General features: G+C 45.4%; 1 protein-coding gene across 1 annotated transcript in view; it reads left to right on the forward strand.

The window, feature by feature from the left end:
* The window catches only part of DYNC2H1 (dynein cytoplasmic 2 heavy chain 1), a 362,438-nt gene that overhangs the window by 196,564 nt on the left and 146,782 nt on the right, over positions 1-19,092 (forward strand). The window contains 1 exon segment of the mRNA XM_030560509.1: positions 13,348-13,420. Coding sequence (XP_030416369.1) covers positions 13,348-13,420 — 73 coding nt within the window.

Below are 19,092 nucleotides of genomic sequence, written 5' to 3' on the forward strand. Positions count from 1 at the left end.
TTTTTAATGTCCATTACCATTTTACCAGGGTCTTTAATGTATGTGTTGGTGGGTTGGTACTCAAACAGAGTATCTATTTTAGGATAGGAGATTGCTCATTTAAAACATACTAGTTTCATTTTCCAGACAGGTGATACTCCCGTTTCCTTGTCACTGGTCTTATTGCAGTATTTCTCAGCCTGTCAAGCTGGATATCCTTAAATTACTCCAACATTAAACATGAAACCCCCTACATTCATGCAGCTTCAAGATTGCAAGTTAAGCACTGAAAGGTCAGGAAATGCAACAGTTAAGGTTAAACATGCAACATGAACTCTGCACTTTTTTGCACAAACATCTTTATCTATCCCTCACGTTAGGAAGGCAATTCGATCCAGAGAATAGGAGTATGGAAATCACAGTCAAGAGAATTGGGTTTTAGTCCTAACTTCGTCATTGGCTCACAATGTCATCTGTCTCTTAACTGTCTAACCTTCAAGTTTTCCTCTTTGTACAATTGAGACTTTTTCACCTGCAAAAGTTCTTTGAAGTATGATAGGAAAATCCCTGTAAGTGCTAAATATTATAATGCTACTGTCATTATTAGTTTTCAGGCGATATTTATATATAACTTTTTCTACAACCTCATATAGTGTTTTTTATGTATCTACAACCACATATGATCATATTATAATGTACACGCGGAAGAGACAGAGTTAACATTGCATTAATTTTTACTTTGATTTTTGCTTTTCTAGACTTTTAAATGTTTAATATTTTATTTTAATATTGTATTGAAATAGAGGTTTTTTTGGGTGGGAAGTTGCATTTAATTTCCAAAGATTTTTAAAGTGTGAGGGGAGAGGAAATTATTCACTTCTAGCGTTACAATAACAGATATAATCTGGCAAAAGTCAGATGATGCTTTATCAACATCATTAATAAAGTGTGCACTTCTAGATTTACCAGGTAGCAGCTGAACAAAGGTTTGCTAAAGTGTTTGTTAGCAGTGTGTATTATTTATTTTCATACCTTCCAATGGGTCTATTCTCGTAGGTGCACAGGTATATTATAAATGCCTCCTGCCTTATAGAAGGTCCTCCCGTCCCCTTTCATTATCTCTCCCCACCCCCACTCCATTGTGTTTTTAAAATATTTTTTGTAGCTTAAGTCTGAAGGTTTAATGTTTTAAAATAGCAGAGCTCAATGCTGTGAGATGCTGAGCACTGCCAATAAGGTTCTGAACTCATTCTAAGGGTGACAAGTACCGAAAGTAAGCTTTCTGGTAGATGATGTTGGGGTGGACTTGTAGAGGGGAAGGAGTCAGATAGTTATGTGTTATCCTAGCATGAAAATAAGGGGCTTAGCAACTATTTTAGCCTAAAGAAAGTTACACCACTTCCCAATCTATGATAACTCCTTAGGCAAAGTTAGCCACTATGGAGATCACAGTCAGCTGTAACCCTCTGCAGAGAACCATACATGACACATCCGCACCTCAGCAGTTGCTGATTCCCCAAATGTACAGAACCTACTTGGCTGCCTGTTGGGTCCCATGTTATTTGTATTGTGGTAGTGTCTGGAGGTGGAGGTTCAGATAGGTATTGGGGTCACATGTTTAATGGTAGTGTACTGACAAGCTCCCCAGGGCAAGGGCCATGTCCTTCTGTATGTCTGTATAACATTGTGGTAAATGTTATACAGACATATAGAAGGACATGGCCCTTGCCCTGGGGAGCTTGTCAGTACACTAATGTGCATGACTTCTCTGTGTAAAGTATGTTGAGAATATTTTCAAGAGCCAGTGCCATCCCTCTCACCCAGACCGGGGTACAGAAGTCCACACACAGGGAATCTTGTGTGCCTTAGAAATAGACAGGCTGCATATAACACAAATGAAAGTAGAAAACGTGATTACAGTGGATTTTCTACTTTCAATTCCTCTAAATTGTCCTGCCACCAGATGTTGCTATGTGCAGTAAACAACAGAAACTGGATTAGCAGAAATGACAAAGGCCTCTCACCTCTCAAAACCCTGGTTGGGTACTTCTGACAAATTAAAGATTCTGCAATTACTGCCAGAGCACACAAATCACACAGCCTTCCCTGCGTATCTCAATGAATTCATCTGTTAAAAAACAGCCAAGTATCTAGCACAAAAAAAAAAAGCGAGAGAGAGAGAAAAAGAAGGGGACTTTTTAACAACAGTCACCACAGAAATTAGGAATAAACTAGAAACAAACCATTTTACAAAAGCTCTTATCTGAATAACATGCTTCACTCTATAATATGTAGTTCATATGTCCCCAATGTGTCTTCATCACAGTTTCTAGAGGATTAAAAAAAAACTTAAAGAAAAAAAAAAGTCAAACACCAGTATGATGAGTGTAAAGGGTGTCTTTGTCTTTTAGAAAGCAGTGAAAATGTATCCCAACAGTGATGGGAGGAAACACCGGCACAGAATTATTTAAGTCCCACTCAGAGGTTAGATTCTTCCATGATGTACCCTTTAAGAAGTAGTGTACCCTGCAGTTAGACCCCTGCAGCTGGCCTGTGCCAGCTCACTGAGGCTCGCAGGGCTCAGGCTAAGGGGATGTTTAATGGTGGTGTACATTTTTGGCCTCGGGCTACAGCCTGAATTCTGGGACCCTCCCACCTCAGTGAAACAGCCCTTTAGCTTGAGCCCCATGAGCCTGGGACAGCTGGTACAGGCCACCTGCAGGTGTTTAATTGCAGTGTAGATATATCCTTAGAGCAGAGGTTCCCAAACTTTTCTTATTGTGTACCCTCTTCCAGATCTACCAGCTGCCTGCTTACCCCCTTCCAGTTTTACCAATTGTCTGTGTATCCCTACTCTTCTCATCACTGATACTTGGTGTGTTCTTCTTAATACTGCCAGTCTTTAGCCATCTGTCTATATTTCACTGTTATGTACAAATATAGTTATAGTGTGACATATACAACTGGAAAAAAAACCACAACCCTCTGACTAAGTTTTGAGCTCAGCTAAACTAGATAGTTGCTGGGTAACTGAACCTGTGCTGTATGGTGACTGGAGTTGAGGGCTCTGTACATCAGTGTCTCTGAGTATCTGCATTCTCATTAATACATTACTACATCTTGAAGTAAATTAACTACCATATTTTATATAACACATTCCCACAGTTTTAAAGTGTTGTCTGAACAGCCTATTATGAAAATGCAATAAATGAAATAATAAATAAAATCCACCATTGCACAATTTTTCCGCGGTACCTCCCCCCGAGATGTCTCATGTACAACACTTACCACAGTTTGGGAATCCTTGGGGTACATGTAACAGTGAGGTCTGGCCCTTTCAAGGCCAGGGGCTCTAATGAACAGCTATCTCTGTTTTGGAGGGAATCAGCTGACTCAGCTAAACTGCACCCACTGATTGGGCCTGATTCCTAGCCGGAAGATATAAATGAGGGCCCCAACTCCACTGGAGGGAGGCAGGGGGAAGTCAGAGGGGACAGAGACAAGGAGAAGGCTGCAAGGAGATTCCATGGGCTTCCATAGGCTGGTGTGGTTCGGACGATTTATTTACCAAATCCCTCAGCCAAGAATAAGACTATTGCTTTAGTTATTGTTCTGCATTTCCTTTGGTTTGTGTTGGAAAATAAACAGAGCCCTGAGGAAAGGCACTATAAACTGAACTGGGCATGGCTGACTGTATGTCCCAGAGCCACCAGGGTACAGAACTTTAAAGCATACATTATGCAGGAAGCTACCTGTGAAAGATCCTATGAAGATAGGTACTAGGGAAGGCTCAGGTCCTCAAAGGTATTTAGACTTCTAACTTCCATTGATATCATTGGAAGTTAGGAACCTAAAACACGTGTGGGCTGAATTGATATGTATTAGAGCCTAACTGAGAGAAAAAAGAGGAGGGGGTGAATCAACTATATGTACTGTTTAGGGCTGGTTTGGGGGTTTGTTGGTAATAAAAACATTTGTGTAATTTAGAGGTTCATAGTTAGAGTAGCTCAGGATAAAGAGATTACAGGTGCTATTTATCTTAAAACCAAGCAGAGGTGCTTTCAACATTGATTATTTTAGTATAAAAACACATTCAGAACAGGCACATTAGTATAACACTTACAAAGTCAGTGCTGACTAACATACATAGCTTTATTCTGTTGAAAATTTACCCAACAGATTAGGTGTGCTCTACTAAATTCCAGCTGCAGGAAATGATGGTATAAAGTAATGATATTAGTTTGTTTTTCATGACAAACACATAGTTCTTCAAGTAATGTCCCTATGGATGCTCCAATTCAGGTGTCCCTGTATCCATTTCAGGTGCACATGCACCTCATCCATTTGATGGGAGATTTTTTTATAGTAGTGCTCATTTGACCTGCAACCTACACCTCCTCATGCCCTGTGCCAAGGATATATATGGTTATGTAGGCAACCTGTCCTCAGTTCCTTTTCAGCTTCCTTGGCTTGAGACAGAGTATCTACTGTTAAGTTGTCTTCAAGTCTAATTTAGTTGTTTATTAGTGTGTAGTTTAATTCAGTATAGTCTTTTGATACTTTTATTTGGAAGATATTTATTTTATTTCTCTTATTTTTCCCTTTTTTCCTAATTTCCTTCCAGAGGGTGCTGTTTTTCTCCCTTGCAGGGGTATGCCCGCATCACTGAATTCAAGCATTGCCTTACTTGCTGGGATGCTATAACTGTCAGCTATATTAGCTGTCTGGGACACACACTTTTGGGGGTCGGCTGTGTGCTCCAGGCTGACGGTACTAGTTACAGTTAGGGACAGAGAGTCCAAAGGCCGCCTTGCTCAGTGGCTATGATTCAGGATAGTGCTGAGACTGGGAGGGTGGTATGGGAACCTCGGCTCACCCTACTCCACCGGGTTCCAGTCCAGAGTCCTTTGAAACAGTGGCCCTCACACAGGGCTCAGGGCCTGATACCCCTAATCACTCTCTCTGGGTCATTTCGTCCCCTTGTTTCAGTCCCTCCGGCGTCATAGAGTTGGATTTGGGGTGCCTGTTGCATTCCCCTCTGATCTGTCTCTTGAGTCTCTTCTGCTGGCCCAAGCTCCCCCTCAGCTCCCACAGTGATTGGAGTTCCTTGGCTTGGCTATGGGGCTCTGTCCTGGCAGTGTGGAGCTTTGATGGCTTTCCGGCAGGAAGCTGATTCACCTGATTGCTTTTCTGCACAGTTGGCCCAGACTGAATTGAGTCGCTCCCTTTAAAATGCTCTCTCAGGTTGGAGCATGCCCAGCAGAGGTGGAGGGGTGTGGTTTCTTGAGCCTAGAAAAACTATTTAATCAATGCAGGATTGGTAAGCTCCTTCAAACACACACAATCATTCCTCAAAAAATTAATTTTTGTGCAGCCCTCGAAAGCACGGCCAGGAAAAATCAAGAGATCAGACTGAAACTCCTAATCATAGAGTGTTCTCTTGAACTTGCCTTTGATCCAGGTCAGGGGACTTGCCATGTACATCAGCCTCCAAGTGAGTTTAATGTCCTGTCCACCTTAGAATCATAGAAGATTAGGGTTGGAAGAGACCTCAGGAGGTCATTTAGTCCAACCCCCTGCTCAAAGCAGGTCCAATCCCAACTAAATCATCCCAGCCAGGGCTTTGTCAAGCTAGGCCTTAAAAATCTCTAAGGATGGAGATTCCATCACCTCCCTCGGTAACCCATTCCAGTGCTTCACCACCCTTCTAGTGAAACAGTTTTCCTTAACATGCAACTTAGAGCTCCCCCAGTGTAACTTGAGACCATTGCTCCTTGTTCTGTCATTTGCCACCATTGAGAACAGTGTAGCTCCATCCTCTTTGGAACCCCCCTTCAGGTAGTTGAAGGCTGCTATCAAATCTCCCCTCACTCTTCTCTTCTGCAGACTAAATAAGCCCAGTTTCCTCAGCCTTTCCTCATAATTCATGTGCCCCGGCCCCCTGATCATTTTCATTGCCCTCCACTGGACTCTCTCCTATTTGTCCACATCATTTCTCTAGTGGTGGGCCCAAAACAGGACACAATACTCCAGATGTGGCCTCACCAGTGCTAAATAGAGGGGAATAATCACTTCCTTTGATCTGCTGGCAGTGCTCCTACTCATGCAGCCCAATCTGCCCTGAGCCTTCTGGCAACAAGGGAACACTGTTGACTCATATCCAGCTTCTCATCCACTGTAATCCCCAGGTCCTTTTCTGCAGAACTTCTGCTTAGCCAGTCGGTCCCCAACCTGTAAGCAGTGCACGGGATTCTTCCATCCTAAGTGAAGGACTCTGCACTTGTCCTTGTTGAACCTCATCTGATTTCTTTTGGCCCAATCCTCCAATTTGTCTAGGTCACTCTAGACCCTATCCCTACCCTCTAGCATATCTACCTCTCCCCCCCAGCTTAGTGTCATCCATAAACTTGCTGAGGGTGCAATCCATCCCATCATCCAGATCATTAATGAAGATGTGGAACAAAACCAGCCCCAGGACCGACCACTGGGGCACTCCGCTTGATACCAGCTTTCAACTAGATCACTGAGCCTTTGATCACTATCCATTGAACCCGATGATCTAGCCAGCTTTCTATCCACCTTATAGTCCATTTGTCGAATCCATACTTCTTTAACTTGCTATCAAGAATACTGTGGGAGACCATATCAAAAGCTTTGCTAAAGTCAAGATATATTACGTCCACCGCTTTCCCCATATCCACAGAGTCAGTTGTCTCATCATAGAAGGCAATCAGGTTGGTCAGGCATGACTTGCCCTTGGTGAATCCATGTTGACTGTTCCTGACCACCTTCCTCTTCTTCAAGTGCTTCAGAATGGATTTCTTGAGGACCTGCTCCATGATTTTTCAAGGGATTGAGGTGAGGCTGACCTGTCTGTAGTTCCTCAGATTCTCCTTCTTCCCTTTTTCAAAGATGGACACTATATTTGCCTTTTTCCAATCATCTGGGACCTCCCCCGATCGCCACGAGTTTTCAAAGATAATGGCCAATGGCTCTGCAATCACATCAGCCAAACTCCCTGTAGAAGGGTGGGACCGGGGCTCAACCCTCCCTGAGGGTGGAGGGGAGCCACACCGGCTCACCACACTCTGTCGGCCCAGGGCCCGCCCCTTGCTTCAGGGATGTGCGGTGGCACACAGTCACTTGGGAGCTCAGGCCCTCTGCTGCAGGGTTGAGCAAACAGACACAGTTAATAGGTGGCTCAGGCCCTCTGCTGCAGGGCTGAGCAAACAAACACAGTTAATAGGTGGCTCAGGCCCTCTGCTGCAGGGCTGAGCAGACAAACACAGTTAATAGGTGGCTCAGGCCCTTTGCTGCAGGGCTGAGCAAACAGCCACCAGTCTAAAAGCCCAGGTCCTGAGGGGAGGGCGGGGCAATAAGCAGTTAAGGTATATAAAGCCCAGACCCTGGCTCAGGGCGGGGCAGCAAGCGGCTCAGGCCCTTCAGGAGGGGCTGAGCAAACAAACACTAGGAATGGCCTCCCCAGGCTAGGGAGGAGGGGGAGTCTGCCACCCTTGGAGTGGTGGCAGAGGGAACGCAGGCCCTCCCACTCCACTGCATTCTAGCCCAGGGCCCTAGCAGCGGTTAACACCGCTGATGGTCAGTGGGGGATCCTGACCAAAACACACTGACATCGGCTCAGGTGAGTCTGCAAGCTGACTGGAGTTGGCTGCCCTCGGGCCACTTCCAATCTCCCCCTCACTGGGTACCTGCCATCTGCCGGCATCATCCGGTGGGTCCCAGACCATGGGTTCCTCAGGATACCGGGCGTCAGGAGGTCCAGTCCACTCCTCTGGATACTGGGCGTCAGGAAGTCCCGGCCCCTCCTTGGGGTACGGGCATGGGGAAGCTCAGGCAGCTCCTCTGGGTACTGAGCACGAGGTAGGTCAGGCCAGCACTCCTCTGGGTACCGAGCACGGGGTAGGATGGGCCCGGTGGGAGCTTGGACAGCAGCGTCTGTCTTCTCCGGCCGTCTTCTTCCAACTGAGCGCTGGGGTTGGGCTTTTATATTTCCTGTCCTGCCTCTTGACTTCCGGGGGGTGGGGACAGGTGGCGGTGGCACTGTACTCCCTGTCCCGCCCCTTGACTTCGGGGGGGCGGGGACAGGTGGCGGTGGCACTGTACTTCCTGTCCCGCCCCTTGACTTCCAGGGGGTAGGGACAGGCAGCGGTGGCTCCGCCCGCTGCCGCGCCTGTTCTGGCTTGTTCCTCTCATGCGCGGCCGGCAGTGAAGCCTCCTCGCTACACTCCCTCAGCATCCTTGGATGCATTGCATCTGACTCCATGGACTTGTGCATGTCCAGCTTTTCTAAATAGTCCTTAACCTTTTCTTTCACCACTGAGGGCTGCTCACCTCCCCATACTGTGCTGCTCAGTGCATCAGTCTGGGAGCTGAGCTTGGTATCACATTCTCCCAGACCTTCGAAGGAATAATCATCAGAAGGCACTGAGAAGGTTTCTAAGAACAGGAGTTCTAATTCTCCTTACACAGAGCCTGTTTTGAAGAAGTCTCAATCTCCACTAAAACTGACCATTTCTGAGCCCTTAGGTCCCTTGTTGGGTATCACTGGAGTTCCAGGTTCCTCTGGTACTGAGACTGGCTCCAAAATCCTGAGTTTATCTAGGAGCCACGACTCCAAGCATGCTTTGGTGCCTAAACCACCTTCAATTCTGTCTGAGCATGATCGAGGACGCAAGGAGAAACACCTCACTATGAGCAAGGCCATGCCGACTTATACAACCTTTTGTACCTAGACATATGACTCCCTCAATATCATAGAAGTCTAAGGATTCCATATTAGACCCTCTTCAAGGCAACTGCATTGGTACCAAAGTCCACAAGGGGCTAAGTGAAACAGATTCCTTTCTATCTTCTTTGACTCATCTGGTACCGCAGGAGTTTAAATGCTCTGAAGATATGTATGTCTCTAATTAATCAGAGTCTCCCCTTCTAAAAGTACCAAGTGCCTCTCAGTACCAAGATTGTCATGGTCACTGGAACTATAGATCTATCCAGTACAGCTTGATTGCCCAGCACTTGCTATTTCACATCTCCCTTCTCAAGATATCAATTTGTGCTCTCCATCAGAATTTCAGAATTCTTTACCTCAAAGCTTGGTTACTCCATGGTTCTTGAGATTACAAACTTCCTGTTCAATTTACCTTCAGAAATGGAAGATTCCACCACTGGTTTGTCTTCTAGCATCTTTGTCCATCCACTCTTCCCCCTCATCTTGACTATCTGTTAGAATTACCAGATGACTTTAATTGGAGTACAGTTGGCAGCTTTCACGGCCTTCCATTCTTCCATTGAGGGGTTTTTGGTGTTTACTCACCCCACAATGATCAGATACATTAAAGGATTGAGGATCCTTTGGGATTTAAACTTTGTTCTTAAGTGCCTTATGAAACCTCCCTTTGAACTGATGGCCATCTGTTCACTTCTTCACCTATTAATTAAAATGACTTCTTGTTGGCCTTCACTTCTGCCTGAAGAGTTGGGGAAATAATGGCAGACCCTCCCTATACAATTCTTTTTCAAAGGCAAATTTTCATTATGATTGCATCCTACATTTTTACCCAAGATATTGTCCGAAGTTCACATTAATCAAGTTATTCAACTCTCAGTTTTCCCCCCAAAGCCACACCATACCAGGGAGGAGGGAGCTTTCCATATGTTGGAAATCAGGAGGGCATTAGCCTTCTATTTAGATGGAACAAAATCATTTAGAGCATCTCTCAGAATGTTCATTTCAATTTCTGAGAAATATAAAGGGGCTGCAATCTCCACCCAAAGACTTCTGAGGTGGATTTCTAGTTGTATAACTTCTTGTTGTGAATCTTCTGATGTACAACCTCCTTCTAGTGTGCTAGCTCATTCCACGAGATCTCTGTTCATCTCTATAGCACTGCTTAAACATGTTGTCATTGTTGAGATCTGCAAGGTGGCTACTTGATCCTCAATTCATATCTTTTCCAAGCATTGTGCACTGGTTAACTCTTCTAAATCAGATACTGTCCTCAGGACTGCAGTATTGTCTTCAGTATTGAACTTGCCTCAGAAGCCACCTCCTTCTGCTGAGAATACTGCTTGGAAATCACCTGAATGGGAGCATGTAGAGGGAAAATACTCAAAGAACAAACAGAAGTTATTCACCTTATCAGGGCCGGCTCTAATTTTTTGCTGCCCCAAGCAAAAAAAAAGAGCGCTGCCCCCACTGTAACCCTCCCACGAGCGCTGCGCCGCTGACCCCCCCGTGCCACGCCACCGAAGCCTCCGCCGCCCTGAGCGTTGTGCCGCCGAAGCCCGCACCCCCCCGAGCGCTGCGCTGCCAAACCCCCCGACTGCTGCGCCATGCAAGCCCCACTCCTCCCAAGTGTGGCACCGCCGAAGCCCCCCCCAGTACCACACCACCGAATTCCTCCCCCAAGTACCCTGACATCCCGCACCAATGTGCCACCCCAAGCACATGCTTGGTCAGCTGGTGCCTGGAGCCGGCCCTGCACCTTATGCAGTAAATATAGTTGTTTGAGATGTGCCCCTATGAGTGCTCCATTACCAGCCCTACTTCCTTTCTGCTTTGGAATTTCCTGTGTGGGACTTTGTAGTAGAAAAGAAACTGAGGGCAGTTTGCCCACATAGCTCTATATATCCTTGGTACAGGGCATGAAGAGGTGTAGGGTGCCTATGTGGGCTGAACAGACACTGCTCTGATGGGTTGAATCAGAGAAACCCCCTGGGAGCTGCCACCCATTGTGCCAAGACTACCTATACCCCTGCTTTCCCTGCCAGCTCGAGACCCCAGCACCCTGTCTTGTTGAGCCATACTCTCCCGTCTGCTCCAACAAAGACCCAGGGTCTGAATTACTTGTCCCAAAGCTGCAGGTTTACCTGAAAGCAGCTAACAGTGTTTTTAACACTCAGATGCCTGAGGGATAGCATTGAGCATTGGCCTACTAAACCCAAGGTTGTGAGTTCAATCCTTGAGGGGGCCACTTAGAGATCTGGGGCAAAAAATCTGTCTGGGGATTGGTCCTGCTTTGAGCAGGGGGTTGGACTAGATGACCTCCCGAGGTCCCTTCCAACCCTGATATTCTATGATTCTGTGCCCAACTCCCAATGGGGTCTAAACCCAAATAAATCCATTTTACCCTGTATAAATCTTATACAGGGTAAACTCATAAATTGTTCACCCTCTGTAACACTGATAGAGATGCACAGTTGTTTGCTCCCCCAGGTAGTAATACATACTCTGAGTTAATTAATAAGTAAAAAGTGATTTTATTAAATACAGAAAGTAGGATTTAAGTGGTTCCAAGCAGTGACAGACAGAACAAAGTAAGTCATCAAGCAAAATAAAATGCGCAAATCTATGTCTGATCAAACTGAATACAGATAATCTCACCCTCACAGATGCTTCAGCAAGTTTTTTCTGCAAACTGGACACCTTCCAGACCTGGGCACAATTCTTTCCACTGGTACAGCCCTTGTTTCAGCTCAGGTGGTAGCTAAAGGATTCTTCATGATGGCTCCTCTTCTCCCTTTGTTCTATTTCACCCCTTTATATATCTTTTGCATAAGGGGGGAATCTTTTGTCCCTCTCTGGGTTCCCACCCCCTCCTTCTCAATGGAAAGACACCAGATTAAAGATGAATTCCAGTTCAGGTGACATGATCTCATGTCCCTGCAAGACTTCATTGCTCACTTGCTAGTATACACATATACAGGAAGACTTACAGGTAAAACACACCCATCTGCAGACAATTGTCCTGGTTAATGGGAGTCATCAAGATTCCAAACCACCATTAATGGCCCACACTTTGCATAATTACAATAGGCCCTCAGAGTTATATTTCATATTTCTAGCTTCAGATTCAAGAGTGGTACATTTATACAAACAGGATGATCACACTCAGTAGATTATAAGCTTTGTAATGATACCTTACAAGAAACATTTTGCATGGAGCATATTCCACTTACAATATATTCATTCATTAACATATTTTTATAAAACCATATAGACTGCAACATCACACTGCTACCAAAAATCTCTGGTCAGAGGCACAGGGGACACGTGCACCTGACATGACGCAGCTCTAGAGACATGCATGTGGAAGAAATCCAGTTATTGCTTAAGATGAGTAACCTCTGCATGCTAAACTCTGCTCCGAGAAATCAAAGGACAGTAAGATTCTAACGTTAGAAGCTAAGAAGACATCCTTTTCAGGTGGAAATTAGCAGAAGTAAGGATAATCTTGGAGTTTGTCACTCTAGCTACCCACATAATGCACTCTCTTTACTGGACAAGCAGTTCCAGCCTTTCAGGTGTGTAATGGGGTTCACTACGCACTACTAAGGCGCCTCCTCGTGACCACATCGGGGGAATAACTCTACCCAGTTTGACACCCCTTCCCATGTTTCGTTCACACTCCAGAGTTGCAGTGCTGCTTCTTTGTGACTCAGGATGCTCCCTCTTTGTGGCTTGGCCCTCTAGCCAGCTTATTATAGTTTTCCCTTCCACAAAAGTCTCATTGGACTGACTGTTTGGGTATGATTCCCAGTCCTCCAAATCAAGACTATGCCCCTTATCCAGTGGCAGGTAGGGACCCTGGGCCTGCCCTCTACTTCAGGTTCCAGCCCAGGGACCCTCAAATCAGCGACTAAGGTATGCACTGTCCCAAGCCTTGCTGTCATTTCCCTGGATGTTTTCCTGCTATGTCTCTATCTGGCTTTTGCTCCACTACCCTGCTGGGTAAACCCTTCATTGAGGGCCAGGATCTCAGGGCTTCTACTAGCTCCCTGGATTTCTTCCTTTCCCTCTCTAAGCCCAGAGAGTGACTGAAGGCTTCCACACTGCAGCCCCTTCTGTTGTTGCTTCTTGGCCTTATACTAGCCCCTTTGCATATACCCAGCTGGGCTCCATTCTCAATGAAAGCTTGCGTATCAACCCTAATTCTCTCTCAGATGTGTCCTCACAGGTTACTTACTCACTCCTGAGCCTGTTAAGCCTCTCTGGGCTAATGTGGGATGAGTACCCCATCACAAGGGAGAATTTAGGTGGTCCATAGTGCTTCTGTGGCTGTCTACACAGGGATGAATTGCACCCAAAAGGAACAGTTATGTTAGCTGTTTATATTTGAATTGGAATAGTTTTACTAGATCATTTATAATTATATACCAAAGTTGACAAACTCATTTTGGAAAAGAACATTTAAAATTGTGTTATTTTAAGAAGAAGCTTCCTTCTCCCCCCAAAAGTTTTATTTTTTTTTTAATTGTATTATTGTAAGCCTACTGTTCAGGTTTAGAATTGTTACTGTGTACTGCACTTCTAATATACTTGACTTACTGAATATACTTTATCTTAAGGTCCTTGTGGTCCAGGCTGTCAGACCAGACAGACTTCAGAGTTCAATGGCCCTTTTTGCATGTAAAGCCCTAGGTAAGTTTGATGGGTTTTGTAGCATGTCTTTTTTTTTCTGCAGTATAAAATATGTGCTCTTCTTGTTTTACAGTTGTAATCTATGTCTTAAATCTTAGAATTTAAGAGCACAATAGGAATTGAGTTTGCTTATTTCTTTCTAGTATATATTTATTTATTCTGCTCATCTTTACTGTTACTGTACTTCTGCAGTTTCTTTGGAGGGGAAGAAAGTTGATTTTTTGTCAGTTTCATTCTGCAGTATTTTCCTGTAGCTTTAATTTTCCAAAACTGTGTGATATAGCTAGGACAACCTAAGGTTTAGGTTTAGAACAGGCCTCAGTTAAGTCTGAATCTGAGACATGTCAGTCATTTTTGTGACATATGAAACTAGGCAAATTCATAGCCTTGCAACACTGCTCACTCAAGATTTGCTTTAGGAGTCTGACAACAGTCAAGGTATATACACAGAAGAGGAATTATTAGTGAGGCTGCCATGCTAGGCACTATATATTTCTGAAAGTCACTACTAAATGATCCCCCACCCCAGCCTTAGGGGAGGATCTACAGGATCTCAAAACCCAACTGAGTTCAGAGGACAACTAATAAAAGAACAGGGACAGGAGTGCGGTCAGAGGGTCAAAAGAAGGGAGCTTGATGGGGACACTGAGCAGAGAACCCTGGACAGTGCCCACTGCTCCTCGAAGGTGTCAAGGGAGCCAGCGGACGCCGCCCAGACGAACTCTGCCCGGATACATGAAAGGACAGAGGATCGGAAACAATCCCCACAGTCACAGGAGTCTCCACTGGCCAACCTCCTCTCCCTGGTTTTGTAGATGGCCGTTTTAGCCAGGGCTAGGAGGAGGTTGACCAGGAGGTCCTGTGACTTTGTGGGGCCACGGATAGGGAGTGCATAGAGAAGGAGGTAAGTGGAAAAGTACGGCCAGAAATGCAACAGTATGTTCGTGAGGAGCTGGTATAGGGGCTGCAACCTGGCACACTCTAAGTAAACATGCGCCAGGGTCTCCCTCGCGCCACAGAAGGGGCAGGTGTCTGGGACGGGTAAACTGCGCCAAATATACGCCCGTGCTCATGGCCCCATGAAGGAGCCGCCAGCTGATATCCCCGGCGGGCCTCGGGACCAGGGTGGAGTATAGGCTTGCCCACCGGGACTCCTCACCCTCCAGAGGTGGCAGGAGGTCCCACCACTTTGTGTTGGGGCGAGACATGAGGGTGAGGAAGTGAAGAGTGTGGAGCACGAGTGTGTATAGATGTTTCCTTGGCGCGGTTTGGAAGCGGGCTGGCTGCAGATCGTGCAGCCGGCTTACGGAGAAGGGGCAGGGGGGGGGTCGGTTGGGTCCATGGGGCAGGGGTCCGATGAAAAGGTCTGGAGGGCCCAGGGTGGAGGGTGGGAGGGGCATGCCCTCAAGCAGGAACCGGTCGAGGTAGGTCCGAGCAGCGGACAGCAAAGCGGCCTTCACCTCCTGTAGTACACACAAGGGAGTACAAGGCCTGAAGAGCCCCATACGCCGAGCGAAGGTCAGAGGATCCAGCCAGTCTCCCCAGTCGTAATCTAGGAGGTCTCCGACCCTGGTAACTTCTGCCAGGACAAACCTCTGGCGCACCGCGGGGGACTCCGCCACCTGCACCCAAAGCTGGGGGATTGTGTAGCGGGGGCTCCACGAGGAGATCTGCCCCCTTGAAAGTCACTGTAGTGGGGCAGTTGCCCAGCCCCTGAAAAGGGTAGGCTGATTGAGTGTGGCTGCAGCTGTGACCGCTTTGCCAATCAGGCCACAGCTGGCCCTGATAAAAGGGCTGAAGGTGGAGCTGGATCAGTCCCTCTCTCTTTCTCAAGAGAGAGAAAAGGACTTAGCTGCCTGAAGGAGCCAGGGTACCTGAGGCGGAGCAGTGCTGGGGAAGGGCAAAGGAGTTGGAGAGCTCCAGTCTGGCAGCTCCCCAGGCTGAGAACTTGGTTAAGGCCTAAGAACATACTGGGGCTGCAGAGGGGCAGCCGGGGTTTAGGCAGAGGCAGCTGGTCTGACCCCCTCACCAGTGATGAGTCGTCTTTACAGATTGCAGTTTGCTCTAATGAGAAGGGGCTAGATGATAACTGGCAGTAGCCACTGAGGCAAGGTAGGGGTAGAGGGTTGGGGGTTGCTCTGGGAAGGAGACCCAGAGTGGGGGACTCAAAGGCAGAGGCACGACATGATTGAAGTAATGCTGCAGTATTTTTGTAGATTGGCATTTTGCATGGATTGGTAGTCAGCAGTTTGGAATGTCAGTCCAGTAGCTGTTGAGCCATATCTAAAAAATACAGCAATGCCCTTCACTGTTTTCTGAGTTTCTGTGAAAGGCCTAGCTATTACCTATTAATATACGTCAACAACTGCTTGTTTCAACCTGTAACATTTTAGATTATGAAGAACAACTTGGCATAGTTAGTATACTGCAAAGGTCCCATATTTTGTCAAAAATTAGCATTCTTCTTCTCTGTGTGTATAATGTCTCGTCCACTACACAGTTATGTCTCAGTTCTTTATGCCAGCCCTGGATTTGCGGGAATATATTCTTGTCTTTTGAGTTTGATAAAACTCATCATTGTGGCTTTTGCCAGTATTTTAACAATTTTCATTTTGTTTATTGACCCAGAACTTGAATTTGCTTAGATTTGGTGGGCCAGATTTTGACTAAAAATGCAATAGTGATGTCTGAAAAAACGTTTTAATGATCTTGCAAGTCCATTTGCAGGTACAAATGCTGTTTTTGTTTTTTCAGTCTTATGAACATTTGGCCTTATATGCTTTAGCATACTGAACAGTTTAGACTAGACATTGGCTTGCATAAGAGCTGAAAACTCTTAATTCCTTGCTTATATATCATATTCTTTTGAGAAAGTTATAATTATCATTCTTTTTTAGCATTTTTCATGTCAAAATGTGAAATATCAGCTTATTATTACTACTGCTTCTTATGTGTAAGAATAAGTATTAATAATAAGTCTCCAGTTTAGAGATTGACTGACTGGGTTAAGCATGCCCACAAAGGTCACAGAAATGGCTAATAAGCCAAAGACCATAGTGCCTTCCAGACGCCTCTCATATAAGCTTGAAAACTCAGATGCAGCCTACATCTGCCACTTCTTTGCCATTGTGAACAAATTTTCATATTAGCTGTGCTATGAGCATGGGAATTTAGGCCTCTGACTCATGTTTGTTGGGCTTTTTATGGTGGCATTATTATTTTTCATTGTCTTGCTTCCTTTCTGTGGAGATTAGTCATTCAGTCAAATCCTGCTCCAAGAGAGCAAACGAAGCCAGTATCTTTAATTGGAGAGTATTAGCCTACCCTGTCAGAGGTCACTACTGGCCAAGTAATGTCCATCATGACAGTGAATAGACAGTCTGAAGCCAGCTCCCCAGTGAAAGTATCTGTGTATGTTGGCAGAAGTGCCCAGTGTGGTTCTTGGCATTAGTAGAGCAATGTCCACCAGAGACCAGGACAAAAATCAGACCTCAACTTTGACCCAGTGTTATCCATCCTGAGCCTGAGTACTGCTGTAAAATTGAATCTGCTGCCTCCACCCTGGTAACCCAGATTTGGGTGTGCAGTTCTTCATGCTGCCAAACCGGTGCTCTTCAGGGATGTCCCATCATGCAGTGGATGGACATTCTGATGCTGAAATTCCATCTGCATTTAAGAACGGCCATACTGGGTCAGACCAAAGGACCATCAAGCTCAGTATCCTGTCCTCTGACAGTGGCCAATGGCAGGTGCCCCAAAGGCAATGAACAAACAGGTTATGATCAAGTGATCCATACTCTGTCACTCAATCCCAGCTTCTGGCAAACTAGGGACTAGAGCCTAGGGACATCATTCCTGCCTTTCGTTGCTAATAGACATTGATGGACCAATCTTCCATGAATCTATCTAGCTCCCTTTTGAACCCAATTATAGTATTGGCCTTCACAACACCCTCAGCAGGGAGTTCCAGAGGTTGACAGTGCATTGCATGAAAAATACTTTGTTTTGTTTTGTTTTAAACCTGCTACCTCTTAATTTCATTTGATGGCCTCTTGTTCTTGTATTATGAGAAGGAGTAAATAACACTGTATCATATCCCCCCTTAGTCACCTCTTTTCCAAACTGAAAAGTCCCAGTCTTATTAATCTCTCCTCATACGGAAGCCATCATCTGCAAATTTTGCCACCTCACTGTTTACCCCTTTTTCCAGATCATTTATGAATATGTTAAATAGGACTGGGCCCATACAGATCCCTGGGGGACATTACTATTTACCTCTCTCCATTCTGAAAACTGACCATTTATTCATAGAATCATAAACTTAAGGTCAGAAGGGACCATTATGATCATTTAGTCTGACCTCCTGCACAGTGCAGGCCACAGAATCTCACCCTCCCACTCCTGTAACAACAAACTTCTAATCTATGTCTGAGCTATTGAAGTCCTCAAATTGTGGTTTAAAGAGTTCAGGGTGCAGAGAGTCCCGCAGCAAGTGACCCGTGCCCCACATTGCAGAGGAAGGCAAAAAAACCCCAGGGCCTCTGCCAATCTGCCCTGGAGGAACATTCCTTCCTGACCCCAAATATGGCGATCAGCTAAACCCTGAGCATGTGGGCAACACTCACCAGCCAGATACCCAGGAAAGAATTATCTGTAGTAACTCAGATCCCACCCCATCTAACATCACATCACAGGCCATTGGTCATATTTACTGCTAATAGTCAAAGATCAATTAATTACCCCAAAATTAGGCTATCCCATCATACCATCCCCTCCATAAACTTATCAAACTTAGTCTTGAAGCCAGATATGTCTTTTGCCCCCACTGCTCCCTTTGGAAGGCTGTTCCAGAACTTCACTCCTCTGATAGTTAGAAACTTTCATCTAATTTCAAGTCTAAACTTCCAGATGGCCAGTTTATATTCATTTGTTCTTGTGTCCATACTGGTACTTAGCTTAAATAATTCCTCTCCCTCCCTGGTATTTATCCCTCTGATATATTTATAGAGAGCAATCATATCTCCTCTCAGCCTTCTTTTGGTTAGGATAAACAAGCCAAGCTCTTTGAGCGTCCTTTCATAAGACAGGTTTTCCATTCCTCAGATCATCCTAGTAGCCCTTCTCTGTACCTGTTCCAGTTTCAATTCATCCTTCTTAAACATGGGAGACCAGAACTGCACACAGTATTCCAGATGAGGTCAAATGAGGCTTACTGGCCTGTAGTTACCAGGGTCACCTCTGGAGCCCTTTTTAAAAGTTGGGGTCACATTAGCTATTCTCCAGTCATTTGGTAGATAAGTTGATTTAAATGATAGGTTACAGATGACAGTTAGTAGTCCTGCAATTTCATATTTGAGTTCCTTCAGAACTTTTGGGTGAATACCATCATGTCCTGGAGACTTATTACTGTTTAGTTTATCAATTTGTTCCAAAATCTCCTCTAATGACACCTCAATTTGGGGCAGTTCCTCAGATCTGTCACCCAAAAAGAATGGCTCAGGTTTGGGAATCTCCCTCACATCCTCAACAGTGAAGACCGATGCAAAGAATTCATTTAGTTTCTCCACAATGTCCTTATCATCTTTAAGTGCTCCTTTAGTATCTCAATTGTCCAGTGGCCCCACTGGTTGTTTAGCAGGCTTGTTGACTGAAGTGAATGAAGTAAAAGCAGA

This window comes from Gopherus evgoodei, chromosome 1, assembly GCF_007399415.2.
Source record: "Gopherus evgoodei ecotype Sinaloan lineage chromosome 1, rGopEvg1_v1.p, whole genome shotgun sequence".
In the NCBI taxonomy this organism is placed as follows: Eukaryota; Metazoa; Chordata; order Testudines; family Testudinidae; genus Gopherus; species Gopherus evgoodei.